The 25069-nt window shown below is 26.7% G+C and overlaps 1 protein-coding gene across 1 annotated transcript in view; it reads right to left on the reverse strand.

The window, feature by feature from the left end:
- LOC135922610 (NADH dehydrogenase [ubiquinone] flavoprotein 1, mitochondrial-like) overlaps positions 1–23479 on the reverse strand; it is a 52069-nt gene extending 28590 nt beyond the window's left edge. Inside the window, exons 1-3 of the mRNA XM_065457015.1 lie at positions 23368–23479; positions 23281–23327; positions 4359–4594 (exon numbers count right to left, since the gene is read on the reverse strand). Coding sequence (XP_065313087.1) covers positions 4359–4594; positions 23281–23327; positions 23368–23395 — 311 coding nt within the window. The 5' untranslated portion in view covers positions 23396–23479. The remainder of the gene's footprint in view (positions 1–4358; positions 4595–23280; positions 23328–23367) is intronic.
- Between the last annotated feature and the right edge of the window lie 1590 nt (positions 23480–25069).

Genomic DNA, 25069 nt, shown 5'->3' on the forward strand with positions numbered 1-25069 from the left:
TTTTATGTACAATAGGAATTGGTGGCCTTATAACCTATCGAATTATTGAAGGGCCCTTTAATGGGTTGCTTTTCCTTGATTATCTGAGAGAATTAGTAACAATTCTTCCAAATGATGCAATTATCATTATGAATAATGCCGCAATACACAAGTGTCATCTTATTGATAGCTATAAAAATCGAATTGAATATCTTCCGCCATATTCACCTCAATTAAATCCTATTGAAAACTTTTTCGGGGTCATGAAAAACAAATATAGGTCTATACCAAGGCCAAACAATAGAGATCAAATCATAAATAATGTTACTTTGATATTAAATCAGTACATTCCGTACGATTTTACAAACTTTTATAATCATATGCATGATTTTTTGGAACTTGGTTTTCGGGGACAACCAATCAATTAAAGGTAATATAAATTTATATAATATTTTAAATATATTTTTATCTTTTCTCTATTTATATAAAAATAAAGATGCCAATTTCGGAACACTAAAAACTAAACGAAAATGCAATTTTAAAATATAATATTTTCTTACAAAATTAAATCATTATGTAAATTATTATTATTGTGTTTGTATTTGTAATTATAGATTATTATAATATATACAAAATAAAATATTCTTTGGTTGATAATTTTTATATTTCGTTCTTCTGAGCGCCTTTCTATAGAAAAAAGAATGGCATTTACATTTTAATTACTTTAAAGGTGGGTGGTGGCTGATTTTAAGTTTAAATTCTTTAGTGTAAGTCTTTATGATCAATATTGAGATTTAAAATTCATAGAATCTGAAATAAAGATCATTAAATACATAGTATTATTTTTTGTGATGATTTATACAATATTACCACTTATACTTCCAAATCTTACAAAAAATTAATTTTCCAATTACATACGATATTCTAGAAACATTTCATATGTGAATTCTTATGTTACTTTTTTTAAAAAAAATATTGTAAAAATTTGAAAAAATATTCACTTAAACTATTTTTTTCCTAATACATAAATGTGGTATTTATGTTTTTTAAAAACTTCATAATTAATTATTATACCACTTAATAGTTTTTGTTTTTATTATATCACCAAATAAAACACATGCAACCCTGTAATATCTTAAAATCACTATAGTATTTAATCCTATTGATTTTGAAGTTGTCTATTTCATTAGGGACAATCCCAATATAGAAAAATTAAAATTGGGAATAATCTATAACCGATTAATTAGAAGTGTTTACTATTTCATTTTTACGAAGATCACACCTTCTTGTGGTTTTTGATAATGCATATACTGAAGTATTACGCTTTAGTAACAGAGTTGTCAGGTCTCCATCAGCGGAAGTCTTCCGCAATTTTTTCCTCAACACATCACATAAAGATCTTCCTCCCGCAAAAATATCCCACAACTTTAACATTTTAACGTTTATAATTGATAATTTTTGAAACAGTATGTTTATATAATATATTATCTATTGTTGTTAAATAATTGTTATGAAATATTTTAATGAATTCAGTTCATCTAATAAACGAGTTATTGAATTAAAAGAATGGTGTGAGTTGTTACGCCATATCCCTATTAGATGGTTAATGCTAATACTAGCGATTGATAGTTTCATATTATATTATTAAATTATTTTATATAATTTACTTCGTTTTATAGCCGCAAAATTCATTTAATATACTTTTTGCTTTTCGATTAACATAAGATAATATAATTTCTTATCAGAATTCTCGCATGTCGAATATTGATCTTTATTAATATTAATATAATCCACCCATTAAATTGCGTTACATCTTATTCCTAATTTCATCATGGTGAAGGATAGAAATTATATTATGAATAAAGTTCCATTGAAAACATTGGATCTTAAAGTTTCTGCAGAGAACATTGTGGATGAGGCTACAAAAAAGTATAAACTTCTCGAGACTTATAAAGATATGGCTGTAAGTATTATGGATAAATTATCTTATGAACAAATGAAAAATTTAATTCAGAAAAAAGTAGAAAAGAATAAAATTATTAGAAATTTGAACTTTATATTACCAGACCAGATAGGATGGAGCCATCTAGATAATATTTGGATGGTCCTAAAAGTTGTGGTTCTGGCCTTAATACGGAATTCATTGCTGTAGAGATGATTAATTGTCGAAATGAAAAATCTAAAGTAAGACTTAGAAATTTGAATACTATTGACGATAGAGTGGTTAAATTTCAATCGATGGAGGTTTCGGGGAATAATGATAAAATATGGACAGATAAAGAAATATAGAGAAGAGATGACGGAGAAAGAAAAAGCAAACATGGGTTGGAAAGACAAGAAAAATGCATGATACAGATACCTTATAACTTAAGACCGCGCAACAAGATTAATTATATTAATAATTTTAATATTGACGTACAATTAAATAATCTTAAATTTTCATTTATGATAGATGCTGGTTTCAAGTGACGTCCTTACCAATTAAGGAGTTTAAAACTCACAAATAATGAAAACATTGATTAAATAACTTTACTTATGAAGGAGCCACCATCACAGGCCTTGGTCAAGTGTTTAATTGCAAAGTTAAATGTTATTAAATTTTTAAGTTTTACGTATTGGATAGGGATGAACCACCTTTATGTGGCCAAGATAGGATCAAGAAATTCAATTATAATTAATTTTAATTTCGACATAGACAGTGTTAATGAAAAAAGTGTAGTGATAAAATATATTTTTCAACTTCACAATCCTAAAGCATAGAAAAAAAGTATATAACGATGTTTTAAGTGATAATAAAGAATTTTTTTTAATTCCTTCAATTTATACTAAGGAATATTTTTCCAAATCTAAAGATATAATAATTTAATTAAAAAATTTAGTATTATTTTTAATAATAAAATAGGAATAGTTAAAAATTTGAAAATAAATATTTTACAAAAGGATAATTAATTATAGGCCAGGAGAGTACTATTGGAATGGGAAGAAGAGATAATTCTTGAACAATGGCACAAGGAGGATATTATAATTCCTGTAAGATTTTCACAATGGGCTACACCTTTCGTTTTTGATAAAAACGATAATATTTTGCGAATATGTGCCGATTTTAGGCCTACAGTAAATCTACATATAAGTGCATTTGAGTTATAAAAGTATCCAAGAGGAGGATTAAGAGATATATTTTATAGTATTTTTCGACTGACTCTATATTAATATTGGAAGGTTAGGATTCGCCTTCCTGCGAATAAAGGTAGTCAAATATCAAATTCATAAAGTTCTGCTTTTGACTAAACAATGACACAATTTATGAAATTCGTCCCTAATTTCTTTAAGTTACAATATAGCTTTCAAATATTCTCATAGTCTCAACAAATTGATGTTATTTTTTGAAATATTTTAATTTAATTTTGCAGTTAAAAAGTTTCAATGGTGAAAAATTTTAAAAGGTAGATAAATGTAACACCAAGGAAAATTCAAAATCGATATTAATTCAAAGAATAATTTAGTAGTGTACGTATTTCGCTGTGAATTAAAATAACTGACTTTTTTAAGTACTATAAAGTAATAATTATGAGAGTAAAAAGGAAAGTCAAATAAGCCATATTCCCTAAAAAGGCCAAAAGTCCGCATTTTACGGGCCAAGTTTCTCTAGAAATTTGAAAATTTTACATGAACCCTGTCCACAAAACATAGTGAGCGCAATTAAATATAACGTATCTTTAACAAGATCGCAAAAAAATAAATTCCCAACTTTCCAATGTTCCATTTTTCGAATATTAAAAAAACAGGAAACCTTTTTCTTATATTCTTTCTACACTAACTATATTAGGAAAATATATTTCTTTAATCGTTGTTTAAATGAAATTAATATTCAATTAAAACGATTAAATTTTTCAATCTATTCTTATAATTATTCAATGATTTATTGGAAAATTGAGCTGTGGTATAAATCCTACAGGTCAACCTGATTAGTTATGAAAATTAAAGCTAATTGAACATTGACAGATTGGTGGAAGAAAGAGCAAACAGCTTATCCACAAAATAATTTAGAAAATAAATTGAGTTTAATCAATGGTCTTGAACCACCTTTTAAGAATAAAAAAACTAGAATCAAAAGTGAATTATAATCCTAACAAGATCCCTCTCCCCCTTTATCAGATTTTATATTATTTACATTTATGTTTTATAAAATTCAAGATTACTATATATTGTCTTCCACCTTTTAAAAAGCCATGCATTTAAATGTAACTTACTTGTTAATATGTTCATTTTTTAAAAAAATGTATGCCTAGTATTAGAATTAAATATTTATAGTTCACAAATTCAAAAGTTAGAATAAAGTTAAAAAGTGGAAATGTGATGATAAATATTTGCGGAGTAACCTAGAGTCAGTGGTAGGCTTATTCATAAACCCCCACTTCATGCCAGTTGGGAAGCCAGCGCCACCTCTTCCTCTTAATCCTGACTTTGTAATCTCTTTTAGTATCCAATCCGGTCCTTTAGCTAATATCTCTTTTGTTTTATACCAATCGCCACGCTTAATCGCACCCTTTAAATGCCAGTCATGTCTACCATATAGATTTGAAAAAATACGATCTTCATCTTTCAGGGAAAATATCTGAGAATTTTTTTAAATATATATATAAATTTAATTATGCTATTAGATATGGCAAATCTATTTTCGAGATAATGAAATGGATTATAAATTAGCAAAAAATATAGGTTGTCTTGTTAGAGCTCTAGTCGGGTTCGGACATTTAAAATTTTTTTCCTCGGGCTCGGGTAGTGCTGTAAGATGTGTCCGACCCGACCCAAATGTCAATCAGAATAACTGATATTGATATGTCTTTTTAATATGTTCACTATTATATTCTTTAAAAATTCTCTATATAAAAAATTAAATCATCCTTTTTCGACATCAATCATGCGAATTATTTTTACATAATCACAAAAATTTTTAAACTCGTTGAATTTTAACTACTTTTTATATTTAAGCGGAATAAAATTTATATGTATACAAATTAAATAAAATAAAATGCAACTTTATATGATTATTGATTAGATTATGTGGGTAGGTGGCAATATGTGAATAAATACACATAATTTTTTGTTTCTTAGATATTATAATATTTAAACTCAAATTATAAAAAAAATTCTAGTCAGACTCGTGTCGGACCTAAAATAAGGTACCCGGGCTCGCGTCGGGCAAAAAAATTAAATTCAGGCTCGGGCCACGAAAAAGTCACTTTGCAGACCTCTATGCTAGGCTGATCATTTATTTTATATATCTTTTGACACTCTTCACTACGATTTAAAAGAAATTGATTTGGTCTGCATTAGGAAAACTTTAATTTAAAAACAAAAATCGAACAGAAAGAGGAGAGTTCATAGATTGGTAGCCCATAGGAAGTTAAGAAAACAGTTTGACTTTCAATTTATCAATGTGGGAATGATGTGGATGCCAATCAATGACTCATGAATTTTAAAAATATATTGTATGTCTCATTTTTAATCAGTTACTTTATTTTTTAATATCTTCATTTTGACAAATTTAATATAGTTTTTTCCCTAAATCCAAATCTCTCGTAAATTTCTTCTTAGTAATTTTCCCTAAACATTATTTGTAGTGTTGTTAAGGTAACTAGTTACCTAGTTACATTTTTGCTAAAAAATAGCTGTAACTAGTTATATTTTATAAATTGTTGTAACTAGTTATATTTTTACCAATGTAACTGCCAAAAGTAAGTTACTTTTAAAAATATGTATGTGTAAATCTAAATAAAGGAAGATAATAATTCAGATATTGAATACATTTCAATAGAAGATATAATGTCTTCCTCTGGACTAACCAATTATAATAAATGACTTCGACTAACTTCCCAGGTATCGAAGATGATCCTGTCACACATTAAACTTAGTGATAACACAAGATGCCAATAAAATAATTTTAAACAATGAGGATTATAGGAAAGTGTATAAGGTTGCTATATCATGTCAACGTTTGTGGAATACACAAAACAAATCGGGGCCATAAGCTGAGCAAATTAAAAAGAGATTACATTCTCAGCTGCCATATTCCATTGTAACAAGATGGGGTTCTTTTTATACATCTTTATCTAATTATCACTTATAAATGAAACGCCTTTGGATCCGATTTATTATGTGATGAATTAGAATTGTGTAGATCTACATCACCAGATCGTGATTTTATTAAAGAATATTGCAGTGTAAATTTAAATTAATGTCTTATAAATAATTTACAATTAAAAAAATTAGATTATGCAACCAGTAGCTAAAGCTATTGATATACTAGAAGGCGAAAAATATATGGATCTAGGTTATTATACCCCAACAATAACACAGATACTTATCTGTCTAGAAGGTGTTCAAGAATTAAAATATTGTCAACCTTTAAAAGATGCTATATTAGCTAGTATTAAAAAAAGGTAACTTAAATTAAATAATTATTTACAAATTAATAATACAATGATATAGGTTTCATGATCTTTATGATAATGATAAAATAATTGCTGCTATTCTTCATCTACTATTTAAAACTGATTGGCCTTGGATAAGGCAAGAAAAGAATAGATCAAAAAAGATGGAAATTTTAAATTTAATAAATACTTTAATACCTCGCGGTGAATCTAACACAAATGGCTCATGTTCGCAACAAACATCAATAGATGTAGTGGATTTTTTGATTTAAAGCGTCAAAATATTATTGATAATGATGAGAATTTATTGAAAATTTTATTAAATCCAATAACAGCACATTATCTTTATTCTTTATTAAATATAATGTTGTTATTACATCAAGTGCTCCTGTAGAGCGTTTATTCAGTCTAAGGAAACTCATCTTTGGAGAGAAACGAGCGCGTCTCCTAGATAAAAATTTTAAAATCCAATTGTTGTTAAAAGCAAAGAAACATTTATTAAACTCAAATTTATGAAAAATAAATGTTTTTTTTTCAATGCCAATATATAGGATATTTTTATTCGATGTAAATATAAATATTCTATTATCCGATATTTTTTTCGGTTTACTTATTTTTTTATATAAATAAATTGTATATTTTTTTTAAACAAATGATTATAATTTGTATATCATTATTTTTTTATATTAAATAAATTCGTTCAGTAAATAAATGCGTTATATGAATGATGTATAAAGTAACTTATAATGTAAATAGTTACTTTTGAAAAATAACTGTAACTAGTTATGTCAAAAGTAACTTTAACAACACTAATTATTTAATATTTTTAATAATTCTAATTCAATTAGAAAATTATTAAAAATTTCGATATTATAAAGTCTATAAAAATTTTACAATGATAATATAATTTTCATATCCATCAATAATGTATCTAAAGACAATAATAATTATTTCAATTTGTTACATTTCTCTAAACATATATTGGGTATTTCCTTGATAAACCTTTTCGTTAACTTATTATTTCTTGTTGAGTAGTATAACATATTATCTTTTCCTATTTCATTAATCATGATCTTTAACCTATATATAACATATTATCTTTTCCTATTTCATTAATCGTGATCTTTAACCTATAGCAAACTTTCATGATTTGGAATCATTGTTACAATCTTTTAACTGATCCACATGTTTTCACAATTTTCTTTGGGAGTGCCAACAATATATAAGTAAAAACCTGTTCTCTTTATCACCCTATCTTTCGAACCTTTGGTATTCTCGTTATTTAACCATATATGTTGTAAAATTTTAAATTGACCCCTTTAAAATGCAAGTCATGATTTGGACGTTGTCCCACATTGGACTTTTCAATTTCATGCTAGATCTAGTCTTATACAATACAACATAGTTTTTAATTGTCACATAAGTTTGACAGCAAATCACTATGTAAAGATATGCTCTTCCATTCGATAGGTCATTAAAACTTGTGTCTAGACAATCATATCAGGATTGACTCTCTCGCTACATTGTTTAATTGTAACTTGATGTGGCATCCCTAATTGAATGCTACTAACTAACCATGGTAATCCAAAAAAGCAGGATCCATCTTCATGATCCAATCTTGACAGTAATTTGAATCGCATTCTTAGCATTCAATGAGTGATCTCCATATTTTGTTAATGGGTAGGTTGGCTTGATTTTTATTTTTGGTTGTCTAATACCTGTCCAAATACTCTAATTGATCTAGTGTTAAAATCAAATTCAACTTAACTGTGTAACTTGTTTTACTCAATTTTGCTATACCCTACATAATATTATTAGTAAAGGTGTACCGATACCACTTTTTGGAGGTTGATCCGAAATGATATTAAATTGATATCGGCGAATTACTTATCCAATATCATATTTTATATTGTATTCTCTAAACATACTAATCGTTTTAATTTTTAATGCATATAAGTGTTGCATAATCCTTTTGAGCCGATTTTTAAAAAAGGCCGACTAAATATTTTATCCAGAAAAATATTACGCAAGCTTGAAGATTTTCTCATATATGACATAAAGACATGGACATCTATTAGCGAAATCTCAAGGTTTAAACACGATTTTTTTGCCTAAAATACTGAGTTACCTGTTTTCAAAAATCGGCTCATGAAGCGATTTTGCATCACGTCATACATGCACCTACTCATTTCATATACTTTTTAATAGTATAACTAGTGTTGTTAAATAGTCGAGTTCTCCCGACTTCGTTTCCGAGTCGATTAGTCGACTCATTTTTACAACTCGAGTTATGAACTTGAGTCGTTGACTCAGTCGCGATTCGAGTTATGAACTTGAGTCGTGAACTCAAGTCGCGACTCGAGTTATGAATTTGAGTGGTGAACTCAACAGGTTAACTTAAATTTTATGAAACTCGATTACTTATATTAGTGTTGTTAATTGTTGTTTAATACCCAGACCTGGCACTTGGCTCTAAAATCGACTAATCAGCTATGGCATGAACCCAGACAAACACATATATTTTAATATTTCTTATTAAAGTATATAAATATATAATTATTAGAGGTATCAATCGATAGATAATTTAAAAAACCTATTGAATAGGCAACAAGCCAAGCACTACCTCTCGATGGGTGAAGCTATTACTAGGGAAGGGGGGGGGGGCAGGATTAATTTTATGTATCAAATAAGCCTAGTTCTACCTTAATATGGTGAATATGAGTATAACCTGGTGGAGGGGGAAATATTTGATATAGTTACTCATATAACTGAACTGCTCATGAAAAACGTTGCTTTAATTATAATATTTTTAACAAAAAAATATAAAAATGCAAATTTTATTAATTCAATATTTAATAATTATAAAAATACTATAAAAACTAGGTCAAAATATCTTCAGGTATTTTTATTGCCATTATAAACGTATGGGTAGTGTTGTTAAAAGTCGAGTCATTAGTCGAATAAGTCGACCAACTCAAGTCGTGAACTTAAGTCTATAAACTTGAGTCGACTAGAGGACGAATAGTTTTATAAACTTAGTCGACTAGAGGACGAATAGTTCCATGTACTTAGTCGACTAGAGGACGAATAGTTCTATGAACTTAATTAGTTATTATTAATTAATAAAACATTTGTTCTGTTTTTTTATTTTAAACTTTCGACTTTCAACTTGAGTCGTGAATACGAAATATATTTTAAGTACTAAAGGACGAATAATTCTATGAATTAGAGTCGACTAAAGGACAAGATTTTAAATTAGTTAGTATTAATTAATAAAACATTTGTTTTTTTATTTTTAACTTTAGACTTCCAATTTAAGTCGTTATACGAGTTATATACTTAAGTCGACTAGAAGACGAATAGTTGAGTCGTTTTTTCGACTCAAACTCAAACATCGGGTCGTTTTTTACGACTTTAACCCAAAGTTGTGGTCATTTTATTCGATCCGATCTAAAATATGGGTCGTTTTTAAAGGACTATCTAAGGTTTGGGTTGTTTTTTTCATCAGACCCAATATCTAGATCATTTTTTTCGAACAAAAGGCTTTTATGGTTGACTCCAATAAATATAATAACAACATTTAGTAGATATTAAAATTATGGGTGGGTAAGTTATTTAAAGCTTCTTTTAATTATAATATTCTGACATACTATTATTAATGGAATGGCTTTTGTCATCGTTATTTTTTTAAACAATGATGATGATGTACCATAAAAAAGTGACAATTGTCATAATCGTTATTTTTAAATTTTTTTAAAGCAAATGGGTAAAAATAGATATTGTAAACATGTTAAATTAAAATTTCAATAAGATGTGCCATAGAAAGGTGACAAATGATTTTAAAAAGTGCGAGTCACCGCTTAAAAAAATATGAGGCATTTTGATGAAATAAAAAGTAAAGGTATTTCTGAAATGCCTAGGAAAAACTGACACAATTCGCAAATATATTGAGCGTTAAATTACGTTACGAATTGTGTTCATTTACCAGAATATTCAAAGATTTAATAGCAGAATTAAATGAAATGGACGACGATATCATATGTACAAGTGAGGAGTTAAATGAAGAAGATGGAATATTACAATGATTTGATAATAAATGTAATAAGTGTTTAATAGGCGTGTATAAAATCATTAAATGTTACAATATGCACAAAAGTGTATACACTAATTTATTTTTGGCATATGAATACATTTTAATTTTGTCATTTGTGGAGGTTAATTGCGAGAGAACATTTAGTAAATTAAAAAATTATAAAAAATAGGCTGAGCTAATATAGACCAAGAAAAATTAGAAGCGTTTTTAATTATGTCAGTTGAACGAGAAGTATTAGCGCAGGTTGAACTAGAAGATATTCTTGTTTATTTGATCATAATGAGAGATTTATTAACGTAAAAAGAGCACGTGAAGTCATTTTGTCGTATATTATTTTAATTCTTTTAAATCTTATTTTTATATATTTACAATATAATCGGTGCCTGATTTCATAAGTGCAGCAATTTTATTTTATGTGCAATATTGTATAATTGCAATAATTTTATCTGTAATTGATTTTATATATTGAATATGTATTCTTTTATATTTAACAAAATCATTTGCACGTATTTTCAAAAATAAGAATAAAAATCTTTTTGAAAAAAAAATATTATCAAAAATTTATTTACAAATAAAAAAAATTTCTTTAAAAGAAATAAATATTGTTAATGGTTAAAAAAACAAGAAAATTTTACTTTTTTATAACTTTTTAAAATAGCCCAAAATTTATTTTAAATAGATAGATTTATTTTGGGAGAAAGAAACAAGTGGAGGATTGGTTATTTATTTTCTAAAATAATATTTTAAAAAATATACAAAAAATTGGTGGTGCCAGCTAGGCGCTAAATTCATTCAAAATTAAAATAAGAAACATAATAATAATATGTGTATTGTGATTTGATTTGTGACTAATAAATTGAATTAATTTAAATGTATTATTTTCCTTTAATCTTTTTTTAAAATATAATTGGAATTTTTAGATTAGAAATCCTTTATTTCCAAACAAAGGATATTAATTTTTGGAATTTCGATTAAGTTCATGTTAACAAAATTTCCGTTAAATAGAGTTTAAAATTCCTGAACCCGAATTAAATCCTAATTTTGCAATCTAGCAGATATTTTTCTCTTAATATTGTATAAAAGTTTATACGAGTAACCATATTTATTTTTTACCCCCGCTCCCAAGTCAAACTTATATACACCATATTTAGCTAGAACTAGACTTATTTGATATCAATCCATCATATCAATATTTGGTGCCGATAATAATCCTAACCTATGTAGTAATTCCATAGAGAGGTGGGGCTTGGTTTGCTAATTATTCAATAGTTCTAATTAGCTATCGATTGATGCCTCTAATAATCATATATTTATATACCTTAATAAGGTCAAGAAAAAACAACTTAAAATATATACGTTGTGCTTGTGGTTTGTGTTCATTCCTAGTTTAGTCGATTTTTAGACTTAAGCCACGGATCTGGGTTTTACACAATTAACCAATAAATAACACTTATATAAGCAATTGAGTTTCATAAAATTTAATAAACTATTTATTGAGTTTACGACTCAAGTTCAAAACTCGAGTCGCCACTTGAGTTCACGACTCAAGTTCAAAACTCGAGTCGCCACTTGAGTTCACGACTCAAGTTCATAAATCGAGTAGTAAAAATGAGTCAACTTTTTTGACTAAAAACTCAACTTGAGTCGTAGTTAAGCCGACTCGGCTGAGTCGTTTAACAACACTAAGTATAACATCTATAATTTAACTATACCATAGCATAAGTCATTTATATATTATAATGATCAGACTTAGTTTATATTCATGAATCTAAAAGCATATAAAATATTTTACTTGATAAATCACTTATTTATATAACATTAATCTTTATTTATATAACATTAATCTTTATTTATATAACATTAATCTATTTACATAATATAAATATATTATCAAATTTAAAATATATTTTTTAAAAATTAAGACGCCATTTTATCGGATCGGAATATTTTATAATGAACCGATAACAAGATATAAGCCCGATCCGATAAAAAATATCGGCACATCTTAATAGAATCACTTGATGCCACTCTGACATAGTGTTGTTAATTTGCTTGGTCGTAAAATTTACGACCCTAATGAATGTTAAGTAAAAAAAATAAATCTCATTTTCTAATCTTAAATAAAATCTTATACTTATCTTATACATTCTAAATTAATAAAGCTTTTAATCTCATTTTCAAACCATTTAAATATTTTTTTAAATTTGAGGACTTTCTTTTGATCAAAATGCTTTCGGGTAAAATAAAAATATCAGTAAATATTCAAATAATAAAGTAACCCTAAATATATTGTAATTAAATATAAACAAAAAATAAAAATTAAACGTCATTCATGCATGTATAAATAATAAAAAGAAATGTAAATTTGTGATGAAATGACCAAGTCTCATCATGATCAGGGTTGCCAGGTCATAATTTTCAAATTGCGGGGAAAATTTGGTATTTTGCGGGAGAAATATAAAAATTGCGGGAGAAATATAAAAATTGCGGGAGAAATATGAAAATTGCGGGAGAAATGTGAAAATTGCGGTAGAAATAAAAAATTTGCTAAAAAAGGCCGGGATTTTGAATTGACTTAATTATCCGCCTATAATTTTTTATATTATGTAAATACAAATTCGGTAACTATTTTTCAAAATAAAATAACATCTTGATTTATTAAAATATATTAATTTATAAGAAAGAATGTAAACAAGATAAAATTTTATAAAAAAACAAACGATTTTAATTTTACAATGTAAAAAATATATTTTATGCGAATGTCCCGCAAAACATCTGCAAGGAAATCTACCTTGTGTGGTGTGTATAACCATTGGCGTACGCAGCGGGGGGAGGGGGGGGCAGGGGGACAAATCCCCCCCCCCCAAAGCCAAAATGCAGATGCCGGACATATTTTTCAAAAATATTATTTTTTATATTTTTATATTTTATTATAATTATTCATATCTATTTCTTTTTAAATTTTTATATTATTACCTTTTTCATTTACTAATTTACTTTATCAATTAATTTCATTTTCAAGTTTTCCTTGTGGCGTAATATTTATCTATTATTTTTAAATTTCCCGGTATTATAATTTTCAAATTTCTAGTCATGGATATTAGACTTTTTTAAAAAACGCTGAAGGTGAAAATCATGCCAAAAAGCAAAAAAGTATAGTATGATAATTTAAAAACAAAAGCTGTGAACTGATGATTTCCTCAAAAGAATCAATTCAAAAGGGGGATATGATTCCCATTTCATCAATAATTGATAAAAATAGGGTTAAAATTGCAAAAGAAAATAGAGGCAAGATAAAATTAACTATTGAGGCTATTTTATATTGTGGCTTGCAAGGCCTAGCACTTCGTGGCCACAAGGATTCAGGAAGCTTAAATTTTAATAATAATGATAACGAAGGTAATTTCCGTGGACTTTTAAAATTTAAAGCATTAGGAGATCCTGTATTAATGGAGAGCCTCATTAGTACCAATAAAAATGCTACTTATCTCAGCCCTAGGATATAAAATGAGATAATTGATATTTGCAACAATATCATTTTAGAAAAATTAATTGTTGAAATCAATTCTGCCCCATGCTTCTCAATTTTGGCAGATGAAACCACGGACATTGCTGGCATTGAGCAGATGTCGTTGTGTGCGCGATATGTAGATCATTAAAACATTATCAAGGAAATGTTTCTCCAATTTATTCCTGTTTCAAGCATGACTGGGTCTGCTTTAGCTGATGTAATATTTGTGAATCTTAAAAAATTAAAAGTAATAATTAATCTTATTATATAATTATTTAAAAAAATATAGCTAAATATAAATATGATACGTGGGCAAGGGTATGATGGAGCACGTGCAATGAGTAGACAATTCAATGGGCTTCAGGCATTTATTTAAAAAAAATGCCCAACAGCTATATATGTCCACTGTGCTGCCCATTCACTCAACTTAGCAATATCGGATTCATGTTCTTTACCATTGATATCAAATTGCTTAGGTTTTTAATTATTAAATTAAATTTTTTATATTTATATCAGGTAAAATATCTAGCATCTATGAGATGTTTAGATACCCCAAGCGTCAAAATATTTTGAACAAAATTATATCTGAAAATCCTTGCCCAACAAAGAGAAAAAAATTGCAAAAAGCTTGTCCAACAAGATGGAGTCTTCGACATCAAGCAGTAACAGCTTTTATCGAGTTAGAAGAGCCGATTATTAATGCTCTTATAGAAATATCACAATGTCTGAAAAAGATATTTCTTCAGAAGCAAGCAAGTTACTGGATTCAATACTTATACCAAATTTTTTTTTCGCATTAGAATGTATTAATAAATTATTTAATTATACAACTATTTTATGTAATACTTTTCAAAAACCTGATATTGATTTGATTGAGATGATGAGAATAGCAGAGACAATTTTATTAGAACTCAAAGAAATTAGAGCTAATGCTGATGAGGAATTTCATATTTTATATGTTAATGTTGAATCAAAAGCAGAGCTATACGAGTTCAATATTTGTCTCCCTCGACTTACAGTAAGGCAAACTTATCGTCCAAATATTAATATAGGGTCAATAGAAGAATATTATAAAATAAATGTCTTTATACCTCTTTTGGATACATTTATAACCCAAGTAAATGAAAGGTTTTTAATTTATCAAGAAACACTTATCAATCTGCAGATATTACTTCCGCAAAAGCCCTCTGAACCTTTTTCAGATGGTGATAGAAAAAAAATAAAATATTTGGAAGATTTTTATCACGAAGACATTAATGTATCTCATGATGCTTTATTAGCTGAATGCCAACTATGGTATAAAAGATTAACTTATGGTTGATATAGTCCCAAAAAATGCTATGATGCTTTGCATCATTTCAAACATCTTTTAGATTATTTTCCCAATATATTGAAATTATTATATATATTAGCAACTCTTCCCATTAGTACTGCAACTAATGAGAGAACATTCTCTTCTTTAAGAAGATTAAAAACGTACCTAAGAAGTACAACTTCTGAAAGTAGGTTGAATGGTCTGGCCCTTTTGATAGGCATTTGACGCCAAACACGGATGAGATAATTGAAAAATTAGCTCCCTCCCAACGAAGATTGGATTTTACATTATAAAAATATAATGTTTCTATAATATTTTTTGTGCTATCATTTTTTAATGTCTTATATATTTTTATTTTACATAAAAAATATAATTATTCATATTTCCAACATTTAGATTTTTTATACTTTATATATAAATTTTAAAAGCTCAAAAAAATTTAAATTTCTATTATGGATTATTTATTTTAGTCATCATATCCTGGTTATATCCACTTAATATTTTATAATTCAGATTTATTTTTATATATCGGTTTATATATTTAATTTTTTATAATTCATGTTAATTTAAATTTGTATAATTAGAAATAGTTATTAATCCTAATAAATTTATGCTTGATATTTTTAAATAACAATAATTTTATTTTAAAAAATTTTAATTATCCCCCCCCCCACACCAAATTCCTGCGTACGCTACTGTGTATAACATTATAGGGACGCTTAATTATCACGTATCACGTTTAAATATATAATAAGGTAATATTGTACTCATTTCAATGATAATTATTTTATTTATTATTGTTCAATCACATTATTTTGATCAGTGCAGGGGAGTGTATCTACATTCATTGCAAAACAAAAATATTCTACATAAATAAGAAATAATACAGATGCAACTACAGTTGCGGCAATTGTAATCACTTATCTTGTAGTGCAACATTCACAGAGCTACTTATCATTACAATGTAGGTAGAATCTTTCCCCATAATATTTAACTACTCCAAGATAAATGAAAACTTTACTTGTAGAACAAAAATGAGCAAGGATATCATCAATGTTTTAGAACCTGAATTCAGGAGGTCAATTCTTGACGATTTGAAAGATGGGCATACATATGCAATTCTAACAGATGTATCTAATAAGGGAAATATTAATCCTTCGCTATTTCAACAAAATTAAGGACGTTTTAAGAAAACTATTAAATTTTTTCCCCTCAAATAGTGAAAAATCCAAAGACATGGCTAACCATATAATGATAAATATAGCAGATTCGGGATTATCAATAAATTACATGTCAACTTTATGATCTGATAATGCCTCAGTGAATTTAAAAAAAACCAGAGTGTATTTACAGAATTGAGTCAGCACAATGTTGGTTGCGATATGTTCCTAATACCCGCCATCTATAGAATTTTAAAATTTTATAAACCTTTAAATATTTCTTAAATAAAGATTATAAAAGCTGTCCTAACATTTTGAAAATTTTTTTCAGTAATGAATGGCAGAGGTATATTTAGGAATGATTTCACATGTAGGAAATCTACTACATACTGTTAATGTGCAGTTGCAATCAAAAGAATCTTAACAAAGATTCACAAAATTATGCTGCAGATGTGTTAATCTTTACAGTTAAAAATTGACAATAAATTTTATGGCGCCATTGCTAAAACTATATTAAAATGTTCAAATATTTTATAAATACCGATAGACATTGATGTCTTGTTTGAGGATATTGTAATGCTCTCTATTTTTGATTTACAATGTAAAAAATATATTTATTTTATGCGAATGTATAAATAAAAAAATATGGAAAATTAAATATAATGTTAATTTATTTAATTTGTAATTTAAATAATGGAACTAAACGTTTACCGTCGTTATTGAGATATTTATAAAATTCCTGGCATGACATATTATAAATTTATTTAACCATTAGCTCGGCCTCTAATGTTGTTAAAGCAATCCTTTTCCCAGACAGTCCTCATCAGGCTAAAAATGCGCTCGGATGAGGCATTAGTGTGAGGGTATGAGGTAAAGAAGACATACTCGCAATTTTTTTCCAAGCATGGGGATTTATTGTTATTACGGAAAAATTCTACCCGTTTCTCCTCTGCTTTTAGACAATTTAACTTTAAGTATTCTGGCGAATCATAAAAAATAGAGAGAATTACAATCTCCTCAAACAAGACATCAATGTCTTTCGGTATTTTTCATAAATTTATTAAATTACAAAAACCATCAATTGACGGTTTCTGTTCCAAGGTCATAATATTTATACATTTGTAAATAGTTATTAAAATCAAATTTTGATTGTAAATATTCTAAAATTGTCTTAATAAAAATATCTGCTTCATTTAAAAATGTAATAATTAGAGTATTATTTGAACATAATATTTTTAGCAATAGCGTCATAAAATTTATTATCAATTTTTAACTGTAGAGATGAACAGAGCTGTAGCATGATTTTGTGAATCTTTATTAATAAAGAATATTCTGATTGAAACTGAATATTAACTTCATGAAATAGATTTCCTACATGTGAAACTAATCCCAAATATGCTTCTGCTATTTCATACTTGAAATTTTTCAAAATTTTAGGACAGCTTTTAAAATCTTTATTTAAAAAGTATTTTTTTAAGGGTTTGTAAAATTTAAAAATTCTATCGATGACATATATTAACGATAAGCACCTGATAGGTACATATCGCAACAACTCACACCATTCCAAGTCAGACCACTCCACCAACTCTTTCATTTCATTAACTCTTATAGTTGATGAATTAAATTCGTTAAAACATCTCATCATAATTATTTCGACATCCACAGATATTACATTCATTGCCTTCTTGCAAGAATCATGTAGTATATGGCATATACAGTCAATTGGTATTAATTCATTATTGTGCGGCCTCAATTCGGTAAATACACTTTGGTTTTTGCCAAAATTTACAGAGGCATTATCAGCGCAGAAAGCTGACATGCAATTCATTGATAACCCTGAATCAGCTATATTTACATTATGTTGTTAGCTACATCGTTGGATTTTTCACTACCCGAGGAAAAAAATTTAACAGTTTTATTGAAATGTTCTTATTCTTGTTAAAATAGCGAAAGATCAAGGGAAATGTTTTATGATTTCCCTTATTAGATACATCTGTCAGAATTACATATGGATGCCCATCTTTCAAGTGGTCTAGAATTGACCTCTAGGATTCAGGTACTAAAACACTTGTGATAGCCTTGCTCATTTTTGTTCTACCACAAGTAAGGTTTGCACTTATATTGGAGTCGTTAAATATCATGGGAAAAAGATTTGACCCACATTGTGATGATATAGCTCTGTGAATGTTGACCTACATGATAGGTGTATACGGTTTCCGCAACTGTAGTTGCATCTGTATTATTTATTATTTTTGGAGAATATTTTTGTATTGCAATCGATGTTGATATACTCCTTTGTACTGATGAATGAAATGATGTTGATTTATTATTGGATAAAAATAAAACAGGATAGAAAGAAATTTACAAACTAGACATGTTTTTCGTAATTTAAAATTTATTTTAAAAATATAAAAATAATCAATTACTGTCTCTCAAAATTATTATTTATATATTAAAAACGTTAAAACCCTTTTAAAAAAATTGCGGGAGATTTCCAATTGCAGTAGTTTTGCCGGAGAGATGTCTGCGTGTAAACTAAAAAATTGCGGGAGTCTCCCGCTGATGGGGGGAGACATGGCAACCCAGAACATGATGCGTTTTTTTAATATTTTTGAAGTTGTTTATTAATTATTATTTTTTAGTTATTTACTATACAAAATTAAAATTATATTTATTTTTATATTTAATTATTTTTTTTTCATCTTAAAAAGCTTTAAAAAATTTAAATACAAATACAAACAATATAAAATTTTATAATACATATTGTAATCGCTATAAAAAATAAATCTAAAACAAACTATTATTACAAAATATGGAATTTTAAAATACTTTTTATTTTATAGCTTAGAATTTTATTAAAATAATTATTTATTAAAATATTAAAAATATTTAATTAAAAAGCTAACCATACATAAGATTAAATATAATTTATATTACGCATGTATGCATTTTGTTTTATATTTAAAAATTTTTTAAAAAAAATGTAATATAATAAATTGACTCAACTTTAAAACTCATGAGGATGACGATTGAATCAATAAAAAAAACCATCCCATCCCATAAAAAATAATTTGTTTGAAAATAAAATATATTTTCAATCTAATTTAGTAAATAACTTAAATTTTTTTTTCTTCTTTTTTTTAAATTTATAAATTTAAATATAATAAATCTTCTATTTTTTTGAGTTTTAAAATAATTTCTGGTATTAAAAAAAGAGGATTCAAATCAACAGACCGGTTATGAAACCTTCTTTAAATGTATCAGTATGTCTAGATTTAATAGTATCGTTATGCCCCATCATAGTTCAGAATTAAGTACGAAATTTCCGGCAGGATTTGTTTAATTTCATCGCTATTTTTTAAAAACATATATTTATTTTTTTCTTCTAATTTTATAAATGTATCTTGGACAAGCACATTTAATATCTTTAAAATATTTTAATAGTTATTAACCATTAATGACTAAATAAAATAATTACCTAAAAGAGGGACTATAAAACTAAATATATTGGGTCGATTTTTTTGACCCAAAACTTGGCTCAGTTTTCGACTCAGTCAACTCGATTCAGTCGATTAACAATATATGTAAAGAATAAAATAACGTTAAAACATTTTAGAAAAATTGATTTGTCCATTTTTTATAGCACTTCAATTTTTTATGGACAAACTTTCCTCGGTCTCCCCTATTATATATTAATAGTTAATGACCAAGAATATTAACATTGGGGTGAAGTACGAGTACAAATATATTTATTTTTTTTGAAAAGCTTGATTTTCTTCCGAAATCTAAAAAAATGGAAATTAATTTTCATCAAATTTATAATTATAACTGTTTCCAACGAGAATGTTGACGGAAATATATCTAAATTAATCAATTTTATGTTGAATTTTTTATGTAAAATAAAAATATTTGATTATATTTATAGAAACTAGAGACGCCAAGCCACGCGTTAATATCACATCTATATTTTAGATTTTAAAATCATGTACAAATATATAATCTAATTTTTTTTATCAAAAAGAAAATAGGGGATTTTATTAAAAAAATTAGCTACAGATACTTAATTTTATTATTAAAAAAACCGAAAATAAAAATTATATATTATTAAATATTCATCCAAGTTGATAAATTAAATAAATCGAGTCAGAAAATTCGTTCTAATTCTGAACTAAGATTAAGATGGTATAGAAATAAGCTCTCAGCTAACCTACATAATAATTCATTTTAATCCAAGCCCTAATTTAACCATAAGCTGAGTTGCTTACAGGATTTTACTATTTAAGTTTGATATTATTGATAAATATTTTTTATTTAAAATATTTGAAACAACATTATTTATTTGGATCTCGGATCTGTGCTTGGGGTTCGAGTTAACGCTGGCTTATATCCTATATAAATATTGCTAATGTAGATCGTAGTGATTTTATTAGACCCAAACCCCGGATGTGGGTTTTACATAACCAACCAATTAACAACATACCCATATTGATATTTTGTTTTGATAAAAATATTCCTGACCCTCCAAAACCTAGACCTGCCCTCTATGAGTGATTATTATTATTACAATAAAAAAATATTTTAATTACCTTTAATTTGATACCCATATCAAAAAATATTATTTTTTGCACCCCCCCCTCCATCCACCACCCAGACCAGGTCATACCCATCAAGACAAAAAATGAATACTTTTAATCTAAAGATATTTAAATTAGATTTTATTTGATACCCATATCGATATTTTGTGTTGATAAAAATATTCCTGACCCCCCGAGACCTAGACCCGCCCTCTATGAGTGATTATTATTATTACAATAAAAAAATATTTTAATTACCTTTAATTTGATACCCACATCAAAAAATATTATTTTTTACACCCCCCAGACCAAGTCATATCCATCATAACAAAAAATGAATACTTTTAATCTAAAGATATTTAAATTAGATTTTATTCGATATCCATATCAGTATTTTGTGTTGATAAAAATATTCCTGACCCCCCCAAGACCTAGACCCGCCCTCTATGAGTGATTATTATTATTACAATAAAAAAATATTTTAATTACCTTTAATTTGATACCCATATCAAAAAAAAAAAATTTACACCCCCCCCCCTTCCATACACCCCCCAGACAAAGTCATACCCATCAAGACAAAAAATGAATACCTTTAATCTAAATATATTTAAATTAGATTTTATTTGATACCCATATCGATATTTTGTGTTGATAAAAATATTCCTGACCCCCCAAGACATAGACCCGCCCTCTATGAGTGATTATTATTATTGCAATATAAAAATATTTTAATTACCTTTTAATTGATACCCATATCAAAAAATATTATTTTTTACACACCCCCCCCCCTCCATCCACCCCCCAGACCAAGACAAAAAATGAATACTTTTAATCTAAAAATATTTAAATTAGATTTTATTTGATACCCATCATATCGATATTTTGTGTTGATAAAAATATTCCTGACCCCCCAAGACCTCCGCCTCGCCCTCTATCACTCTTATTACAATAAAAAAATATTTAAATTATCAACATGTTTATTAAATCATCACAACACAACACAACCCAGGTCTGAACTCCGGGTAAACCCAGGTCTGAACCCTGAGTCTATGCTCGGGGTTTGTGCTCAGAGCTGCTTTGGTAGATTTTTTAGAGTAAAACCCCGGGTCTAGGTTTTACACAACCAACCAATTAACAACACTACTCTGACATCGTTAAATTTTTTGTCTTATAAAACATAATGACCATATATTTATTGAGTGGGGCATTAGGGTATTATCGATTATATCAAATATATTAGTTTTAAATATGTTGATAATTATTACTATTATCATAGTTTGTTATTATTATTATTCATATTAACAATCAACATATTCTTGTTCGCCATTTCATTGTTGCCGGATGCAGAATAAATTATTCTCTTTAAAGACCCTTGAAGATACCTTCCCAATGCCAGCATTTCCATACCTACCATAAACTGATTGCATAAATGCTGTCAATAGTTGTCCTGATTTTTTAAGCCAATTTGTGGTTTCTTAACGACTGGTGCACCAGTCCTATCACTAGGACTATAGTCTGACAAAATCAAACTTATATGCAGTTACCATCAATTTAAATATTAAGCATATCAACTTAATCTCCCTGAAAGATAATATTTTTATCAAATATGGATAACATCAATGTTCTACTACTACAAAATTTTCATTACCAAATAAAGTTAAAAAAATGTTCTTATATTGGGATTCTGTGACTTAAGTTTACTTAAATGTAAACTTGCTTCCCAAGTGAAAAATTGGATATTCTTTCCATCAAATTAAAAAGTATATACGTCCACTACTAACTTATCTTTTAATTTATTTTTCATAGAATCTATCAAATTATTCTCATTATTAGCTACAGTAATATTATTTTTAAATATTCTGCCATTATCAACATTTAAGGTTAAAAATTTCCATATTAATATGCTTATTTTTTTATATTGCCACAGAAAGTCTTTAATGATATAATTATTATATCAATTGTATATAATAATAACTGTTCTTTTGAATTGTTATAGATAAGTTATTAAAAAATGTCAAATGTTAAAATAAAGAAACAATTTATTTTTATATTTAAATTAACCAAAATTTTCTTATGGTAAATTTATTTTTATAGAATTTTATTAGCCTCACAAGAAATTTTTATTGAATGCAACTTAAGCCATTTAAAGGGGTAATTTATTAAACTTTGCTATAAACTATCACCTTTCGGTGTACTTTTATGAGTTAACATTACTTTATTTGCGTTTTTTGATGTATAGAGAGTAGCGTCATGTGAAAAGCCTAAGAAAATAATAATATATATTTTACTAATAAATATTACATCTATATATTCCCCTATATTTCAACATTTTGCAGGTTAAATTAATACCATAATTCGCTGAAAATATGCAACCTTAAATGAATTTCATATATCATTTCAAAGATTTTAGGAAACATCTGATTGATTTTTGTTTGATAGTTTCGAAATATAATTGACATCATCAGAGATGTGATAATAATATAAACATTAAATGAAGGATTTAATTCAATTCAATTTTGGGTTCCACGTCATTACAGAGAAACCATTACAGAGAATGTATTTTACAGAGAATGTATTTTACAGAGAATGTATTTTACAGAGAATGTATTTTACAGAGAAATATTTGAATGCACTTATAGAGAAAACAATTATAGAGAATGTCATTTATAGAGAAAGTTTTATAGAGAAAGTTTTATATAGAGAATGACGTTTATAGAGAATGATTTTACAGAGAATGATTTTATAGAGAATGATTTTACAGAGAATAATTTTATAGAGAATGTATTTTATAGAGAATTATTTTATAATGAATGTATTTTATAGATTTATTTTATAAAGAATTTTATTTTATAGAGAATTATTTTATAAAGAATTTTATTTAAGAAAATGATTATTTTATAAAAAAATGTTATATATAGTCATAGGAAAAAAAATTACAGTATTTGACATAATATTATACATTAGAATTACCTTAAATAAAAAAATAATTGGGTAGTTTTTGAATTATTAATCGGTACAGAAATTATTTGTTTATTTTTGCACTCGATTATTAGATGAATTAATGGTAGAACAAAATTTTGACATGATTTGTAAGGAAAATCATATAGTAAAAGAATATAAAAAAGTTTTACAAATTTAAATTTATTATTTTATTATATTTATTTAAATTAAGTAACTAGTTACTATTGGCAGTTGCTTTCTAAAAAATGTAGCCAGCTACAGTTACGATTTTGTAAAAATAACTAGTTATAAATATTTTTAGCTAAAGTGTAGCTAGTTAATGGTAACCACTTAATTTGACAAAAATAATGTAGAGATTATCATTTATAAGCTTTTTTTATCTTCAGCAAAATTTATTTAGTTCTTCCTAAATATTTTCAATTATAGATGTGACACACCGATAATCCATTCTTAAGTTAAAAGTTATTTGTCACTAAGAGATAAACAAATTTTGACATGATTTGTAAGGAATTTTACGAAATTTATTTTTAAAGATAAGAATACAAAATAAAATATATAGTGTTGTTAAAAGTTACTTTGGCAATGTGACTTAAAGAATATGTTTAATACTATTTGTATATGAAGTTTTTATTAGATAAACCTTGATAATATACTGAGTTTACAATATTCATTTCGAAATATCAAATAAATTTTTATTCATAAAAAATCCAAATAAACATAGTATAAATAACATACCAATATAAAAAATAAAAATATATGATTATATTAAACATTTAAATTTAAATTATGGGATAAACCTTATATAATCCAGCATGGTTTTTGAATAAAAATCTTCAACAATTAGAAAAATCCTTTTGGATCTTTCGCGATATTCTTTCTTTGACAACGGAGCCAATAATCCTAAAGAATATTGTTCCAATTTGTAACAATTCAGGCTATCTTCGTCTTTGAGTGGTAAAAATTAAAATGCTAAAATTTATAATATAATATAATTACTAACTCTTTATAAATTTCCAGATCGTTGGATGATGGGAACTTATAT

Source organism: Gordionus sp. m RMFG-2023, chromosome 1 (assembly GCF_954871325.1).
Source record: "Gordionus sp. m RMFG-2023 chromosome 1, tfGorSpeb1-WG-v2, whole genome shotgun sequence".
Taxonomy (NCBI): Eukaryota; Metazoa; Nematomorpha; class Gordioida; order Chordodea; family Parachordodidae; genus Gordionus; species Gordionus sp. m RMFG-2023.